Source organism: Neoarius graeffei, chromosome 23 (genome assembly GCF_027579695.1).
Source record: "Neoarius graeffei isolate fNeoGra1 chromosome 23, fNeoGra1.pri, whole genome shotgun sequence".
In the NCBI taxonomy this organism is placed as follows: Eukaryota; Metazoa; Chordata; class Actinopteri; order Siluriformes; family Ariidae; genus Neoarius; species Neoarius graeffei.
The window spans coordinates 44,174,861-44,192,705 of NC_083591.1; the positions used below are offsets into that span (position 1 = coordinate 44,174,861).

A 17,845-nucleotide genomic window follows, 5' to 3' on the forward strand; every position below is an offset into this window, starting at 1 on the left:
CGCTCGCAGTGGAAACCATCTTACAATGCTTTGGGAAACCACAAGTCGTTTCAAAGACGACCTGAAAAATCAAAGCTGGTCTTTGTTTTATTGTTAGCTCATGGCCTCTGTAATCGGTTCAAAAAATTCCTGGCCAGTGGTTACTCCTCCAACTCCCTAACCCCCCCCCCCACCCCCCCGACTCTGATTTTTGATTCACAGACAGGAAATAAAAAGAAATCTTGAGATGCTCAGACTACACCATTGGCCAGGTTTAAATAAATATGGCTTCACTTCTTCTGTGAAGCAATTTTCAGCCTTTTCCTGAGGAATGTTGAACAGGTTCTGGAGGCGAGCGATTGAACGAGCAGTCCTCGACGACTGACCCCAGCCTCGCATCTCCTTTTAACTCCACTTGGAAATGCGTCACACCGCGGAAGGAAAAATGTTTGAATTTCGAAGTCTTTAATAAACGAAGAGCAAGAGAGTACTGAGCAATGCTCCTGCAAAGAGGATTGTGTTTTGGCAAGAAGCGTTTTATTCCTCCAAGTATTTTTTAAAAATTATTATTTATTCAAAAGATCTTTTGAGATTTATGTTTCTGAGAAACTGTAAAGACCAGTGGTGAACCGTTACTATTACAGCTGGGACTTGAGCTCAGCCAAAACTTCGCCAGACACCAACAGGGTGAAGGATTTTGTAAGGGATTAGCGGCAGGCTGTCTGGTAGCTGTCGATGTTGATTTTAAAAATAACGAAGTAAATTGCAGAGGGAAATGAAAATACTTAAGTCTGAGTGGAAAAATACTGGAGCGAGCGTCCAGCGTGGAAGAAAAGTCTGGAGACCGAAATCGTAGTTTCTCGGTCGTTAGCCTGTGCTACTTGCTCTCGATAGATAGCACTGGCTTGGCTGCTTTATTAGCATTCGCTAACACTAGGGCTGCGTACCGGTACTGTGTACCGTGAAAATCGATTCGGTACAGGTCCAAAATACCGGATCATGAAGTACCGGTACTGCACCGATATAAATTTACACCAAGTATCTGCTTATTTTGTGACTGAAGATGCGTAAATCCGACCACAAAGACGAAAATTTAGCACTGGAAAAGACGTAAAATGCCGCGCTGAAACTTGAAATCGGAGCCATCTTTGATTTGAGATCCTCTCGCCACAGTCTCACGAGACATTGCGAGAGCTTGGCTGAGCCAGCGTTCTGATTGGTCAAAAAGACTCAAAAGCAGGTCAGCCATTTTTTCCTTTGCTGGCATTGGCGGCCTTTGTTGCTTTGTGTAATTTTGCCGCACAAGTTAAAGGCTGCGGACTGCGCGGAGTCTGTAGTACTCTAGTGTAGTCACTTCTCGCTGTGAGACAACTTATGACTTTTTGTCCCAAGTTAACTAAGTGTGAGACTGAGAAGTGAGGTAGGAAACCTAGTTATGTTCGGTTTTCTTTGAATAAAGATACTGACAAGTTGTCAGCAGTTTATTAATGTTTCTGTCATTATTGAAGAAGTTCAGAAGAATTTGTCAAATTGTTCAGGTACAGGTCCGGACCTGTACCTAAACCTCTGTACCGGTACCTGATGTTACGTTTAGGTACGCAGCCCTAGCTAACACTATTGATGAACGCTACACCGGCTGGAAGGTGACTTTAGTGCTGCACTGACTTCGCCGAGTCACGGTTAAGCTCACGTCGGGTTTCAAGAAGGCTGAATGAATACGTTTTTGGTCCCGCCCACTATAACTCAAAATCTGATTGGTTAATTCATCTGCCATGGCCTGCTGTCCCGGCAATGAAGTCCTAACCAATGAGTGAGCCAGCTCTAAACTCTTCTCAGCAAACAAACCTCACTGGATAAGTCGATTTTAATGTTTTCAGGACGGTAACGCTTTCATTTTTGAAGCAAATTAGATAGAAAATTAGAATCAGAAGAAAATGATTAGAATGAAAATTGTGAAAGAAATTAAATATAACATCTTTGGAATGCTGATACGTTTGGGCTTCTCTGAAGGTCTAGAAGGCCCTGCCGGTTCCCCTCTGGTAAGGACAGGTCATATCTCACAACTTCAAGTTACCTCTGACTGACGAAGTACTGAAACTGGAGACTCCTTCCAAAAATGCAAAATGCTTTTGCATGTCTGTCATATAAGCCCCGGTACATTACATTAATATGTAAACTTGCGGTTCCTGTTGACCGGGCTGTCGGAAAGCAGTGACCCGTACACACTAGGGATGTTAACCGATGACCGTTTGACCGGTGGTTGACCGAATCAATGTCAACCGGTTAATTTTTTTTTTTGGTTGTCGGTTAAAAAAAAAAAAATCAATTGTTTTGAAGCTGCCAATTTTGGAGCGGAGAACCTGGAATTCTGTGTTTGTAAACGCTTGGGGCATGCCATGCGGTGTAAGGACGACAGCTGACAAATCAGAAACACCCATTCAGTCATGTCCCGCCCTCCCGCCCCAGTTAAAGACAGCTGACAAATCAGAAACACCCATTCAGTCATGTCCCGCCCTCCCGCCCCAGTTAAAGACAGCTGACAAATCAGAAACACCCATTCAGTCATGTCCCGCCCTCCCGCTGCCACTCGGCAAAAGAAAAGTGTAGACACAGGCTTTTTAGCTTACAAATTACTATTCTGTTTTTTTTTGTTGTTTTTTTTTTTTTTTTTTTAATTATTAGAAGGCACATCGAGTTTAGTCCTGCCTTGGCCAGTGCATTCTGAAAGTATGTTTCGGTCTGTAGCCAGCAATGCATGTTATTGCAGATCATCTCTCTCCACACAAACTAAAGGCACAGATGCCGACTTTTTCACGGCTGAATCGTGCAGATCCGATTTTTTTTTTTTTTTTTTTTTTTTTTTTTAGGGGGGGCGTTGGAGTGTCTGAATAATTTCATCAGAGTAAATTCTGTATTAAAATTACTAAATAAGCAAATGGCGTTACAGTCCATGAAACATAGGAAGTATGAGAAGAAAACAGTAAATCAGAAAGCTGCGCACGTTTGCGCAGCTTCCGCGAAAACGTGCGCAGCTTTCTGATTTGCTGTTTTCTTCTCATACTTCCTATGTTTCATGGACTGTAACGCCATTTGCTTATTTAGTAATTTTAATACAGAATTTACTCTGATGAAATTATTCAGACACTCCAACGCCCCCCCTAAAAAAAAAAATTGGATCTGCACGATTCAGCCGTGAAAAAGGCGGCATCCGCCAAAAGGCGTGCCGTTTGCATCCCTATTTAAACTCATAGGTTAACCGACTTTAACCGGCTAATGAGGCTCGGTGGTCGGTCAAGATTTTTTTTTTAGTTTTCGCCATCCCTAGTACACACTCGCCCAGATGGTTTTGTTCTAAATGGAGCTAAATGCACAAAAGCTGTAACGGGTTAGTTTGGGGAGGGAGACAATTTCAGTCAAAACAGAGCTGCGTTTCATTGTAATAACCTGTAAAATTTACCAGCTGGATTTTCTTTAACGTTCAAGAACTTTCAGGGAAGCTCGAATACACTGAATGAAAAATATAAACGTTTTTAATGAATGAAATGATAATTTTTTGAGACGTACACACAGAGACGCCGCCCTGTACACAGCTAAGGGCCGACGGCTCGATAAATAATCAAGTTCTCGGTTAAATTTTTCCGTTTTATGTAGGTTATGTGGACGATATGGATTTGTTAGATTGCGTAGACCCGCTCTGTTCTTTTCCTCTTTTGGTCACGCTTATAAACAGCACTGGTCCTTTTTCTTCCCGCGGTGTTAACATCCTGTATCGGGACTGTAATTTGACTGCAGGCCAACGCCATGCTGGTGAAGGAGGTGGACATCGAGAAGGTCTCGTCGTTCGATCAGCCCTACGTTAGCGCCATCAAGGTACTGTGGTCCGATCCGGGCATCCAGGAGGCCTACGACCGCCGCAGAGAGTACCAGCTGTCCGATTCTACTAAATAGTAAGTATACGCACACTAATCAAGTGTGTGATGAGAGATTGAACCCATTTTCAAGGTACTCTTGCTGTTCTCGTGTGTGTGTGTGGGGAGGGGGGGGAGCACCACCAGGATTAAAGCTATATTGGGTGATCTATAATTGAATGCGTGTATGAATGAACAAGGCTGAAGGATTATATAAGCGACCTGATGGTTCTCGAGTGCATTCTCAGCTCTCTGATCTCCATCTCGGATCTCTGATCTTATCTTATGTAAAGTTTCAGTGAAAAGCCTTTGTTAATTATTGGAGCAGACACAAGCAAACAAGACTCGAGAAAGGAGCCCCGGGACACTGCGTCTGAATATAGCATTGATTTAGCGAGCCAGGATGTTCATGAGTTCATGAACTTGCAGCATCTGCGATGCTCTGTCAGTGTCCTGGGTCATAAACCTTCAACTTCACGGCTCAGGTGACAGAATTCCAGCCGAATATGAAACGCACAAAATGGCGCCCCCTGCTGGAGCAAACGTGTTACATTACATGAATGGCATTTAGCAGACTTTTTTTTTTTAATCCAGAGCGACGTATAACAGACCCTGGGGAGCAGGTGGGGGTGTTAGGTGCCTTACTCAAGGGCACTTCAGCCATTCCTGCTTGTCCAGGGAATCGAACCGACAACCATTCGGCCATGGCTTCCCTACATGTGAAAGGCGCTTCAGAGGCACGAGATTTCTTGTTTTGGGTCAGCCACCATAAAAACACAGAATGTAGCAATGATTTGAGGATGAGGTACCATGAGGGTACCACTCCGGAGATGAGGCAAGTTAGAAATTAGGACCCTTTTTTTCCCCTCCCTACAGGTATAGGATTTATATATCTTGGGGGGGGCTAGCTCAGTAAAAAGATCCGCCACCAATACTATAATGAAATAAAACGGATTCAGCTGTCAGCCAGTGCATGTCTATGGCGAGGCGGAAATCTACCTTAAAGCAGATACGCAGAACCTTTTATTTTTAAATAAATTTCTGAGTGGATAGTATCTCCATCCTTGACTCTTGTATGCTGCATAAATGGGAATAAAAAAAAATATTTTTGAGAGTTAAAATCGACCACAAAGTTGGCATTCGAGCTGCCCCGCTGAGCCAGCCAGCCCCGAGTGCGTGACGTCACAGCGGGAACCGGTTTTAAGGCCGAGGCCTTTTACAGCTATAGACCAAAGTCATATAAATAAAAATTTATGATGAAAGTAAGAAATCCCGTTACCGACTCGCTCAACTAAGACTGATTTGACTTCACTGATTGTGGGTTGACTCTCATTAAAACAGGATGGGTGTTATAACTTATGCAACATACATGTACATGCATGCATTTTCACTGATAAAATGTAAAAGGCGAATTAAATAATCAGATGAACTGAGACAATCACATTCTGAAGCAAATTAAATAATCTTATACCGCTAACTTAAACACACAATACAAGTTACATGTATTAATCTAAATGCAGATTTGTTTTTTAATCCAGATGAGAGTCTGAGCTTAGCTGTGTGTTCTCGCTTCTTGAAGGCCGACCTTGTGGCCAATTGTTTTGAAACAATCTGACTTTCAGTTGTTCGTTCAGTTCTCCGTTCATTCACTTCTTCCATGTAAGGGTGAAATGGCAGCAATATCCAGCGGAGAAATCAGACTGCTGGACCACTCATTCTCCATTTTCTCCATACTGAGTACTCCGCCATTACTGCTCAGCTCAGGCAATTACTAAAACCCGGGACGGGACGGAACGGAATGTCACCTGTTTTAGCAACAACTGCGGGGAGGTCACTGCCTGAGCGATCTGTCCCGTTCCGTCCCGGGTTTTACCAACCACCCTCGGTTCACTCCGGTAGAACTGGTGTAACTAAACTTGCTTTCCTTTTTAAAAAAAAAAAAATTAATTAAATACTTTCCTTTTCTTGTAGTTTTATTTAATTGTTGGTACTGCACCCTCTTTCAATACAGGCTTATAGCCAACGCTCCTCAACAGATCAGAGGTTTCGTACGAGTCTTCAGTAAAACGTGCAGAGCAGAGGAGAGACCACTTCGTAGGCGCCGGATGTGCCCGTGAACTTCTCGCAAAACGCGTCCAAATCTTTGCAGTTTGAACATTCTTGGGCCACCATCATTCTGCACCGGCCAGTAACACATCTACGTGGCATGGTGATAAATTAGCTCAAAATGGAGGATCGGAGTTGCAGTCAGCTCTGTGTTTTAGTATAGCGGAAATGGCGATGAGACCGATAGACTTCCTGCTGTGACGTTATGGACGTCAAGGTCATTCGCTTCAGACCGCTACCTACAGTATATGAATCATTTTAATCGTAAAACTTCCTATTAGATTTATTGTTAACACTTAAAACTATTCCTGTGCCATTCTTGAGGTCTCAAGGCATTTATAAACAAAAGTGAGGCCATGGTTCTGCATATACGCTTTAACCTCGATTCATACAAATGACAAAACAACAGACAGATGTTGGTTTTTTTTTTCTTTTTTTTCTATGTACATACACAATACAGAGCCACAATTTCCACACCAGCACAAGTGACAGTTTAAATTCTGTGCAGATTCGATATAACATAACGCAACTAATCCAAATAATGGGCTCAAATGATTCCTCAGATCAGTTATGTGGTCCAAGATTTCTTCAGTTCCCCACTTGCCTCTTTTAGTTCCTGCTGAAAGTAGAAACCCAGTCTGAACGTGTTTCATTGATAAACGGGAATTAAACCGTTCTAAGGACTTATTGAGAGGAACTACTTACTCGCTTGGGGAGCTTATACTTTCAGAACTGCATACTTTCAGGGATAAATAGATGTATTGGGGATAAAATTGGCTCATATGTTTAAAGTTGGGCTGTCAGAGTAACACGTTAATTAATCACAGAAAAAACAACGCGTTAAATTAATCACGTTCGTCGTGACCTTTGACGCAGTACCGTTCTGGCCACAGGTTTTACATGCAGTAAAATGAAGGAGACGGACGAGAACACGCTGCTTGGAACATTTAAAAAAAAAAAAAAAAAGACCCAGGCCATTATTTAAAAAATGTTCTGTTTCCGGTCCACCGGCCGGGTGAGTGCCGTTTGTGCGGTTGAAATTTTTTTTTAACGCTGGTTTTTCGACATTTTTTTCGGGTTCGTAAATCTAAAATCGAACTTGACATTTACGCATTCCCAGGGCTTTCCACTAAGGTGGGGTTTACATTAGACCGTATCAGCGGATCATCAGATTAACGTTTTTAACACGATTAGTGTGCACACAGCAACACCAATACACGATTCGCGTGCACATAGCAACGCCAATACACGGATACGCTCGGCTCCGCAGGCATCCTGCGCTCCAAATCACTCCGCCCTGAACAGCGAGTGCCCTCTGGAGGGTGCGCACTCCGGCCCTGCGCAGCTCACAGAGCGCGCGAGCGAAGCGCACGAGCAGTGATTCGGGACTGAGCCGCTGTGTGTGTGATCCCAGCGCATATCACTTACCACTTGCAAGTGGAAGGATGGCAAGCCTAAAGACAATCATAACTACACAATGGGCAGTATTTGCATCAGTATTTGCAGTATTTTCATACTTTTATACTCTTTAATGAAAGGTGATACAAGGCGGAAGTCCGCGCCGTTTTTCAGCAGTCGCGTCACATGACCAACGCCAGCGAATCAGGAAGGTGGATGTCACAGTGACGTTGTTCAATGACGACGCCAGCTAGAGCTCAGCACAGCGTATCCGCGTATTCTCAATGTTTACACAGCACCGGACCAGACACGATCTGGATTGAATACGTGGACCCTGGCAGATTCCCGTTTCCCGGCGTTTTAATGTAAACGGACAGTGCATCCGCGAAGAAAACGAGACAGATACGGTCTAATGTAAACTTGGCCTAAGGCTCATACTAGCCAGCCATGACAAATAAGTAGCCAGCCGGGGGGGAGTAAACACAAAATAAACTCCTGTGCACGCAGTTCCCAGGATTAAATGTATTTTCCACAGACCATTTATTCATTCACTTTACTCAAATACAAAGTAAAATGGCAGTAAATCTTCTTTCTTTTCTTGCGTATTGCATCATGAGGCGTTCCTGGCTTGTAAATCTCTTATTTTCGGTGCATGACGCATTCACGCAGCTGAGCATGCTATGAATTAACAACGACAACGGTCTGCAGTGGGGCTACACAATTACACACTCAGCCAACATTTCTCCATTTGTGTATGAAAATACACTCCAACCACTCAGTTTGGGTTCATTTACAACCAACGGTGTCTTTTGATGCCAGCACGTAATTGAACGAGAGAAGACTGGTTTACCGGAGACAAAATAAGCGTCATCTCTGCTTCTGTTCCCTCCGACACACTACTGCCTCCGCCGAGTGCGCGCGCACTCTGAACTGAACCAGCTCTGCGCATGCGCCGTGCGGCACAAAAAAATGGCAGCCACCATGAAGGAAGCAGATCCGGAGTTTTCATCATTTGCTTAAGTGTGAAATCGCAAAATGGTATTCTAGCGAACAACAAAATAGTAAAGATTCAGAAAAACAAATCATTCAGTGATCATTTTAATAGTGTAATTTCATCCGAACTAGGCCTAACGCTCGATTTAGAACTACAAAAAGTCCGTGTGTCAGACATTTTAAGTACCTTTATAAAAGTTTTGCAAATGTTGCAGTCAGCATTTAAAATGCTAACTTAGTTTTTGTACAAGTTTCAGTTGATTAAACCGTCATATTTTATTAAATGTGTCTGCTTGTGTAATAAAGTATTGAAAGAAAAAGCAAACCGAGCATTGCGATTTCTTATCCATCCATGTATATAATTAAAAAAAAAAAAATCCCTCCCTCCCGATTGAAAATTTCTTTGCTCACCCGGTGGACAGGAAACGGATTTATTTTTTAAGGATGGCCCCAGATGGATCTGTTGACAGGATCTTGGTTCTCTGCAACAAGGAATTTTCATGCCATAGGAGTTCAAGTCTGAAATATCACCTCAACGCAATGCATTCATTTAGGAGCAAACCCGGAGGTACAAGCTAGCACACCCACCGCTTGATGCTAGCGCTAGCAGCCAGCCACTCAACAAGCACTAAAATTAGGGCATGAGTCGTACTTTAGTACTACAAGCCTGGCTGACTGTGCTCAAATCAGCATGAGGTGTTTCCCATAACGACTGGGTCCCCAGATTGCAGCCGCTCGAGCGTGCGAAGGCGAGTCAGTCGAGTGTTCGCCTGCTGCGCAACCTCACCTGTAGATCACCACCAAAACATCTCATTTTCATCGATTAGTCCATCGCAAAGCATCGCGAGCTGTAGTGTGACTAGCTTTGGGTGACGATTCAGTATTTGATGACACCACTGAACCTGCTACCATGTCGGTTCATAAGTCTAAGATTCAATATTTGGAGATGCCACTGAAACAACTACAATACGAGTCAGTTTGGCACTTTACGATCGTTATATTTGAACGGCTGTGTTCAGAATCTGAGAGAGGCCTACTGTTAATTCTTGTAAAGTAGAAAAAGGTTGTTTGTTTTTTGGGCGGCACGGTGGTGTAGTGGTTAGCACGGTCGCCTCATAGCAAGAAGGTTCCGGGTTCGAACCCGGCGGCCGGCAAGGACCTTTCTATTACCCCTTTTCCACCAAATCAGTTCCAGGGCTGGTTCGGGGCCAGTGCTGGTGCTGGTTCACAACTTGTGAGCCAGCTGAGAACCAGTTTGCTTTTCCATAGCTCGCGGTGCTAAGGGAAGACACGTCAGTTACGTCGCTACGTTTGCATAAACCTTGGCGTGAATATCGAAGCAAAAGCAACACGGAAGAAGCAGCAGCAACAATAATAATAATGGCTGACTTCGCGTTTGTACAGCTGCTGCCTCTCTTCGCTTAAAAATGGCGATCTTTCGCGGTCTTGTTATTGTTGTTGGTCTTAACAACTCCGCCCCCCCGCTGACATAAGCGGTTCTTTCCTCTGGCCCAGCAGAGAGTTGGTGCTAGCCTGGAACCGGTTTTTCTGGCCCCAGAGCCAGTTCTTTGTCAGTGGAAACAGAAAACCCGGTTCCAAACTAAGCACTGGCCCCGAACCAGCCCTGGAACTGCTTTGGTGGAAAAGGGGCATGTGCGGAGTTTGCATGTTCTCGCCGTGTCTGCGTGGGTTTCCTCCGGGTGCTCCGATTTCCCCCACAGTCCAAAGCCATGCAGTTAGGTTAACGTGGGGCGGCCTTGGGCTGAAGTGCCCTTGAGCAAGGTACCGAACCCCTGACTGCTCCCTGGGCACCCTAGTGTGGCTGCCCACTGCTCTGGGCATGTGCAGGCGTGTGTTCACTGCTTCAGATGGGTTAAATGCAGAGGATGAATCTCACTGTGCTTGAAGTGTGCATGTGACAAATAAAGGTTTCTTCTTTTTTTGCTTTCTCACATCACAATGTTCTTTATCAGTAATAATTTGATTGTAGCCTCAATTCATTTCAGTCGTTGCCTTTGAAATCAGATAATCAACTCGAATCTTTCCATCATTACACCCCTTATTTGTAGGGCTGTAACAATATGCATATCGAAATCGCGATACGCAGAGCCACGATCCGTGTCGCGATACAAGAAGGCAGAATCGCGGTACACCCTTTCAAACTTCTCCTCAGCCCAAAAACAGAGGCGCTTCCAAACTTCAATTTATGAATACTTTACTTTTTATTTAAATTACATTTTAAGCTTACTTAAATTACTTTTATTTTTTATATCTATTAGTAAGTCGTTTTTTCGCCGACCTGCGACAATCTTCTGCGAGTCATGCAACGTCCACACTCGCCACTGGCAGAGCATTCATTTCTTTTAAGCGGTCGCCATTTTGGTTGCGACGCGGGGAGCGAATCTGTAAACAAGCAGCTCATTGGCTGGCTAGGTGTGCCACAAGCCAATCACAATCACTTGACCGGAAAGGCATGCAGTGTTGCCAGATTGGGCGGGTTTAGGTGCTTTTTGGCTGGTTTTGAACATATTTTGGGGTGGAAAACGTTAGCAATATCTGGCAACACTGAAGGCATGTCTGCTTGGGCAGAAGCCTTCTGCGGCAGTTACATTTTGACACGCGAGCAATGTTTCACTATAAAAATTCTGTAATTTCCATCTGTTTTCCGCGATCACAGAAAATCATTGGCCCTATGAGAGTGAGACAGTGAGAGAGCCACCCCCCCCCCCCCCCCCCCCCCCAAATAAAATCTTAACAGATTTACACGATTTGGAAAAATGACTTTTTCAGAACCGAAAAAACAGAGCTTCCGGCTCAACAGTATTATTTTGAGAAATAAAACAGTCTTTGGATATACATTTGTTCATTTTTGCATACATATTACTCATTCTCTGCAGTGGTCTGAATTATTTGTTATTAAATAGTTAATGTAAGTAAGTAAATGTTAAGTCAAATTTACTACTTTAAAAATACATTTAAAAAAAATCGTGGGTGTATCGAATCGTGGGTCAAAAATCGCGATACGAATCGAATCGTGAGTTGGGTGTATCGTTACAGCCCTACCTATTTGTATAACGATATATTTTCAATATGGAAATTATATTGTACCACTCAGCTTTGCGTTTTATCACGGGTGCATCGGCTAGGACAGTGCAATGGTCATCTCTTTCCCTCCGGCAAAAAGTCCATGCTTTGATTTTTATTGCGAAAGCACTTATGGGTAAACTACCCCATTATATTTCCAGCTTACTTTTTTATCAAAATAGTGCTTACAGGACTAGGTCATCAGAAAAAATATTACTACGCATACCTTTTACAAGAACAGAACTGGGTAAAACAGCTTTTTCATCATTTGCACCAAATGTCTGGAATGAATCTCAGGCCATCCTGAATCTTGAAACTCTTCCCTCTATTTACATTTTTAAAAACCGGTTGAAATCAGCTTTAAAGGAACAGTCCACCGTATTTCCATAATGAAATATGTTCTTCTCTGAATTGAGACGAGCTGATCCGTACCTCTCCGAGCTTTGCGCGACCTCCCAGTCAGTCAGACGCGCCGTCACTCCTGTTAGCAATGTAGCTAGGCTCAGTATGGCCAATGGTATTTTTTGGGGCTGTAGTTAGATGCGACCAAACTCTTCCGCGTTTTTCCTGTTTAGGCCAAGAAAAAATAATTGTTTGTTTCCTATTACATCTTGAAAAAAAAATAGGGTAGGTAGGTAGGTCTTTTTATTTTATTTTATTTTTTAATCACACAAAATACCGGGTAGGTAGGTTTTTTTTTTTTTTTTTAATTAATTTTAGGTGTGGGACAAACAGTGGCACATAGTGGGGAAGTGTCATTCTGTGACTCAACCATCCAGAACCAGGCCTAAGAAAACCAGTGAAATGGCGCCCACAACAAGCAAACTTACCCCGTCTTCTTCACAGAAACAAAAGCTCTGCCGCCCGCCATGAGCACTTGGAATGCATTATTTGTCACCTTTGTTGCCTCTACTTTTGTGTCCTCGTGTACTTTTAGCATTTTTGTTTTGATAGCTAACATTTTTTGAAACTCCGGCTTCCGTTTACATTCAAATGTCAGTGCTCGCAAGCCAAAATTGCTGAGCAGGCTTTCCAACGTGACTTCCATCGTGATATCGATACCGCCGTTAGCCTGGGCGCTGTGTGTATACTGTTTGCATGACTCGTCCAGCGGAGGATGATAATGTTCATAGAGTTCTTTTACAGTTGAAAACTTATAAAATGAACTTATTGTCTTACAATCTTCCGCGTGGTCGCAACCGATCACGGTAATCGAGAACACTTCGTTGGCCGCCATGATGCCTAGCGTTGTGTACAACACAAGCCGGAGTTTCCCGGAAAGAGGTCATGACGTCAGATTGGGGCCGTGAGAAATCAATGAGTGTTTTTTGTCCGATATATGCGTTTTAGAATTAGTCACTTGTCAGATCGACAATATTATGCAAATCGTAATGCAGATTTTTTTTTTTTTCAAAATTTATTGTTGGTCGGCGAAAATAAATTTTTTTTTTTTAAACATCTAACAAAAAAGTCTAGGGTCGGGGCATTTTTTTAAACGGTCGGTCGGGTAACCGGAAACAAACAATTATTTTTTTCTTGGCCTTACATAGGTTTATATGACCAGTGATATGAAACAAGTTCAGTGACACAAATTGAAACGTAGCGATTTTCTATGCTATGGAAAGTCCGCACTATAATGACAGGCGTACTAACACCTTCTGCGTGCTTCGACAGCGCATTGATACCTTCACTCCTGAGCGCGCAGAAGGTGTTAGTACGTCTGTCATTATAGTGCGGACTTTCCATAGCATAGAAAATTGCTACCTTTCAATTTGTGTAACTGAACTTTGTTTCATATCACTGGTCATATAAACCTATGTAAACAGGAAAAACGCGGAAGAGTTTGGTCGCATCTAACTACAGCCCCAAAAAATACCATTGGCCATACTGAGCCTAGCTACATTGCTAACAGGAGTGACAGCGCGTCTGACTGACTGGGAGGTCGCGCAAAGCTCGGAGAGGTACGGATCAGCTCGTCTCAATTCAGAGAAGAACATATTTCATTATGGAAGTACGGTGGACTGTTCCTTTAACTGAGCTGTGCAACTGTTTTTAAACCTATGGTTTCATGTTTGCTTTTAGCTGTCTGTGTTACTTTGTTTAATCATAGTCTGTCATTACTAGTGAGCTGGTGTGTGTAATATGTTATGAAGTGTGTGTAGCATGTTATGTAGTGAGTGTAGCATGTTATCTGTAGTGTAGTTGTGGTTTGTCCTGTCTTTTGTGTATGTGTAACTATTTTGCCGTCCATCTTGGCCAGGACTCCCTGGTGGAAGAGTTACTGTAACTCAGTGGGACCATTTTTTTTTTTCCTGGTTAAATAAAGGCTAAATAAAAATGAAATAAATATATCATCTCTCACAGCTCGACCATCTCCAGCTCGGAGTTTCATGGACACTCTCAGGACGGAGTATTTCAGCACTGAACTCCTAGCTTGCGAAGTAGTCCTGGATGATTGATCTGTAAATCTGATCACCCTTCCTGATCTCTCCTTTTCCTGTCTAGCTATCTGTCCGATCTGGACCGCATCGCTGAACCGTCCTATCTGCCCACCCAGCAGGATGTGCTCAGGGTCCGAATCCCAACCACAGGCATCATTGAGTACCCGTTCGACTTGCAAAGCATCATTTTCAGGTAAAGGTAGAAGACGCACTCCTTTCTTTCTTTACTGACTTTGTTTATTTATAATCCCAGATCGCTCTTGGCTTCGTGGGTGTCTGTGTGATTTAGTGACCTAAAAAGATCAAACTGAACCCCAACATCAATCAGCAGCTCTCCCTGCTGCAGTCGTATTGATTTTGCTTTACATCGAGCTGCGAAAACCTGCAAACCTTTTTCTCTTGTCTGGCGAGAGAAAGATGGCTCCTTGGGATTCGCTACGTCTTTTTTTCCTCCCCCCCCCTTCCATTTGGAAAGCTAAAAGGCAGATGGAAGTTATATTTCTGTTTGGAGGTCAGGATAAAAAGTGAAGTTTTGATATGATGAAAATGTGAAACAAGAAAACTTAGAGGTCTCTGTAGCGGTTCAGATGAGGACAATCGATTTTTTTTTTTTTTTCGAAAACTTTGAACCGTCTTGTAGGTCATCCGTTCATGAAACACTCTCCTCTTCCTCTCTGCGTCCCTTCTGAAGTTTAGCTGCTTGTCCTACATTATGGAGTGTGTGTGTGTGTGTGTGTGTGTGTGTTTGGAAGTAGGTCAGCGAGCCCCTGGCTGAAGGAAATGAGGACGGCCGATGTGAAGGAGCTTTATTTTAGGCAGGCGCTCCTAGAGGGCCTCATTTATCAAAGGCCCCTCTGTGGGCTGCTGGCTCAAGGCTGGAGCGCTGAAGCGGCACAGGGAGGGGGAGGGGAGGGGCGGGGCGCTGTTTGCCCCGAAACCTGTGATAAAGCCCTTAGCGCTCGTCTGTCTATCTCTCCTGTCTATCTCTCTGTCTCCATCTCTCTGCACACATCGTTTAGGTGAGTGTTTTTGGCACTCTGGGAAGCGTCACTAAATAAATAGTGACTAACTCATTTCTGGTGTAACCTGTTTTGGGACACTCGAGTATGTGTATACACACACACACACACACACACACACAGAGTACTCGCTGATTACATTCTTCAGCATAAGGCCTTCAGTTAGAATTACTCATCAGTAATAATGTCTCTAATCATAACATCTCTTCTGTGATCAAACTGTAGCTGAAAGTTAACATGGGATGAGAATGCAGGACCTTTTTTGGGAGGTTAGAAGTTCATCAAGTTCTATTTATTAGGGTGCATGAGTCATCCTCTTTCAGACTATATGATGCTTATCTGTGTGTATAGTACAGTGTATACGATACGATGATTCAGTTCACCGAGGAGTGTGCTTCACTTGAACAAGCTTCACTTGTTTGACTGCCTTCTTTTCGATACGAATCGGACCGTGGTAGCGAGACGTACCGAAACCTGGCATTAAAAAGGCCCCAGTGATTGATTATTACATACCGTAGTATCGATAAAGCTTTGACGTTATCAGTTCTGCTTTTGGTGCTGGAGACATGAAGGAAATGAGTTTCCTGTTTATCTGACCAGCTCCGTTTCTGTTTAAGTTTAGGATGCATTTTCACTCTTCCCAATCCAGAAGAGAGGGAGCACGCTGTCTGTCTCTGTCTGTCTGTCTTTCGCTTGCTCTGTCTGTCGCTCTGTCTGTCTGTGTGTCTCTCTCTCTGTCTGTGTCTCTCACTCTCTTTCTTTGTCTTTCTCTCTGTCTCTCTCTGTCTCTCTCTCTGTCTGTCATCTGTGTGTGTCTCTCACTCTGTGTCTCTCTCTCGTCTCTCTGTCTGTGTCTCTCTCGCTCTGTTTCTCTCTGTCTGTCGTCTCTGTCTGTCTGTCGTCTCTCACTCTGTGTGTGTCTCTGTGTGTGTGTCTGTCTGTGTGCCTCTCTGTCGTCTCTGTGTCTGTGTCTCTCTCTGTCTGTGTCTGTCTCTCTCTTTCATTCTGTCTTTGTGTCTCTCTCTATGTCTGTCTGTGCGTCTCTCGCTCTGTTTCTCTCTCTGTTATCTCTCTCTGTCTGTGATCTGTGTGTCTGTCTGTGTGTCTCTCACTGTCTGTGTGTCTGTCCGTGTGTCTCTCTCTGTGTGTCTCTCTCTGTCGTCTCTCTGTCTCTGTGTCTGTGTCTCTCTCTCTCATTCTGTCTTTGTGTCTCTCTGTGTCTGTCTGTGTCTCTCGCTCTGTTTCTGTCTCTCTGTCTGTCGTCTGTGTGTCTGTCGTCTGTCTCTCACTGTCTGTGTGTCTGTCTGTGTGTCTCTCTCTGTCATCTCTCTGTGTGTCTCTCTGTGTCTGTGTGTGTCTCTCTCTCTCATTCTGTCTTTGTGTCTCTCTCTGTGTCTGTCTGTGTGTCTCTCGCTCTGTTTCTCTCTCTCTCTGTCTGTCGTCTATGTGTCTGTCGTCTGTGTGTCTCTCACTGTCTGTGTGTCTGTCTGTGTGTCTCTCTCTGTCATCTCTCGGTCTGTGTCTCTCTGTGTCTGTGTGTGTGTCTCTCTCTCTCATTCTGTCTTTGTGTCTCTCTCTGTGTCTGTCTGTGTGTGTCTCTTGCTCTTTCTCTCTCTCTGTCTGCCGTCTCTTTCTCTCTCTGTCTCTGTGTGTCTCTCTCATTCTGTCTGTCTGCAGTTGTTGAGGGATGGGGCAGCTCATTCTCTCTCTCTCTCTCTCTCTCTCTCTCTCTCTCTCTCTCACACACTACAGCACCATGCAACACCTTCATATATAAACACACACACAGGCTCTTGGTGACGATGGTGGCGAGAACTAAACGTTCAAAAGTGTGCTTACACTTCACTAGAGTTGATGCTGACAATTATTGCTGCCACAAGTGCAACAAGTCTTTTGTATGTTAGGGTGGAAACACGAGTGATCTGTCGAAGCATTTAGCTCATGCTCATCGCGTCCAGATGGGGAAATGCAGTTTTCGACTTCCGAGCTCGTAGTTCATCTGTGGTTACCCTTGAGAGTACCGATGACTCCTACCAGAGAAGGTAAACATGTTGATCTTTCTCCAGAAGAACGGCGAAGAACCTTTCTGACTTTTACAGCCGACCTGCACGTCCCGCCTGCGTTACTCCGTACCACGGTTTTTCTTCTGCAGTAAATAATTGTTTATTCCAGTTTTTACATTTCCATCATAAAATCAGTCAGTAGTGATTTGTTCAAAACATTGCTGCTGTTTTTTGCTATAAAAAAATTCTTATTTATTTTACATTTCAGTAATCACAATTTATTCAAAACAGTGCTGGTGCAGTTTGCTATTCAGGAATGTTCATTTTTATACATATGAGAATAAAGCAATATTTAATAATTCTCTGCTTAATTTTTTCTCCTATTAAAAATAAAAAGCATTGATAAGAGTGTCATTAAAGTAGTGGATTGATGAGCATCAGTAAGAGTCGTATCGCTAAAATCGTAATGATGCGCATGCTGTGAGCTTGGCTTGTAAATCGAGGCGGCCATTTTGTTGATTGTTGGAGAGATTTTTTTTTTTTTTTTTCAGTATCCAGCATGAGATGATTAAAGAACTGAGAACAATACACGGGCACATACAGTTATTTCCAGAAAATGAAAATTGCATTTTACAACCCCAAATCAGAAAAAGTTTGGATGGTGTGTTGAAATTAAAACTGAAAACAATGATTTGTAAATAATCTTTGACCTGTATTGCGCTTAACAATACAACAGCACATATATTATTTGATGTTTTACCTCATGATTCCCCCCCCCAAAGTAAACACAGTTCAGTTTTTTTCAGAATTTATGACTTTTATAATGTTCCCATTCCAGTGGCGGCTGGTAGTCTTTCAAACAGGGGAGGCTGGTCAGTTACGATATTTCCAGATTTTAAAAGAAAAAACACATC

At 43.4% G+C, this 17,845-nt stretch overlaps 1 protein-coding gene across 1 annotated transcript in view; it reads left to right on the forward strand.

The window, feature by feature from the left end:
- The window catches only part of gna11b (guanine nucleotide binding protein (G protein), alpha 11b (Gq class)), a 155,468-nt gene that overhangs the window by 111,014 nt on the left and 26,609 nt on the right, over positions 1–17,845 (forward strand). The window contains exons 3-4 of the mRNA XM_060906218.1: positions 3,772–3,926; positions 13,974–14,102. Coding sequence (XP_060762201.1) covers positions 3,772–3,926; positions 13,974–14,102 — 284 coding nt within the window. The remainder of the gene's footprint in view (positions 1–3,771; positions 3,927–13,973; positions 14,103–17,845) is intronic.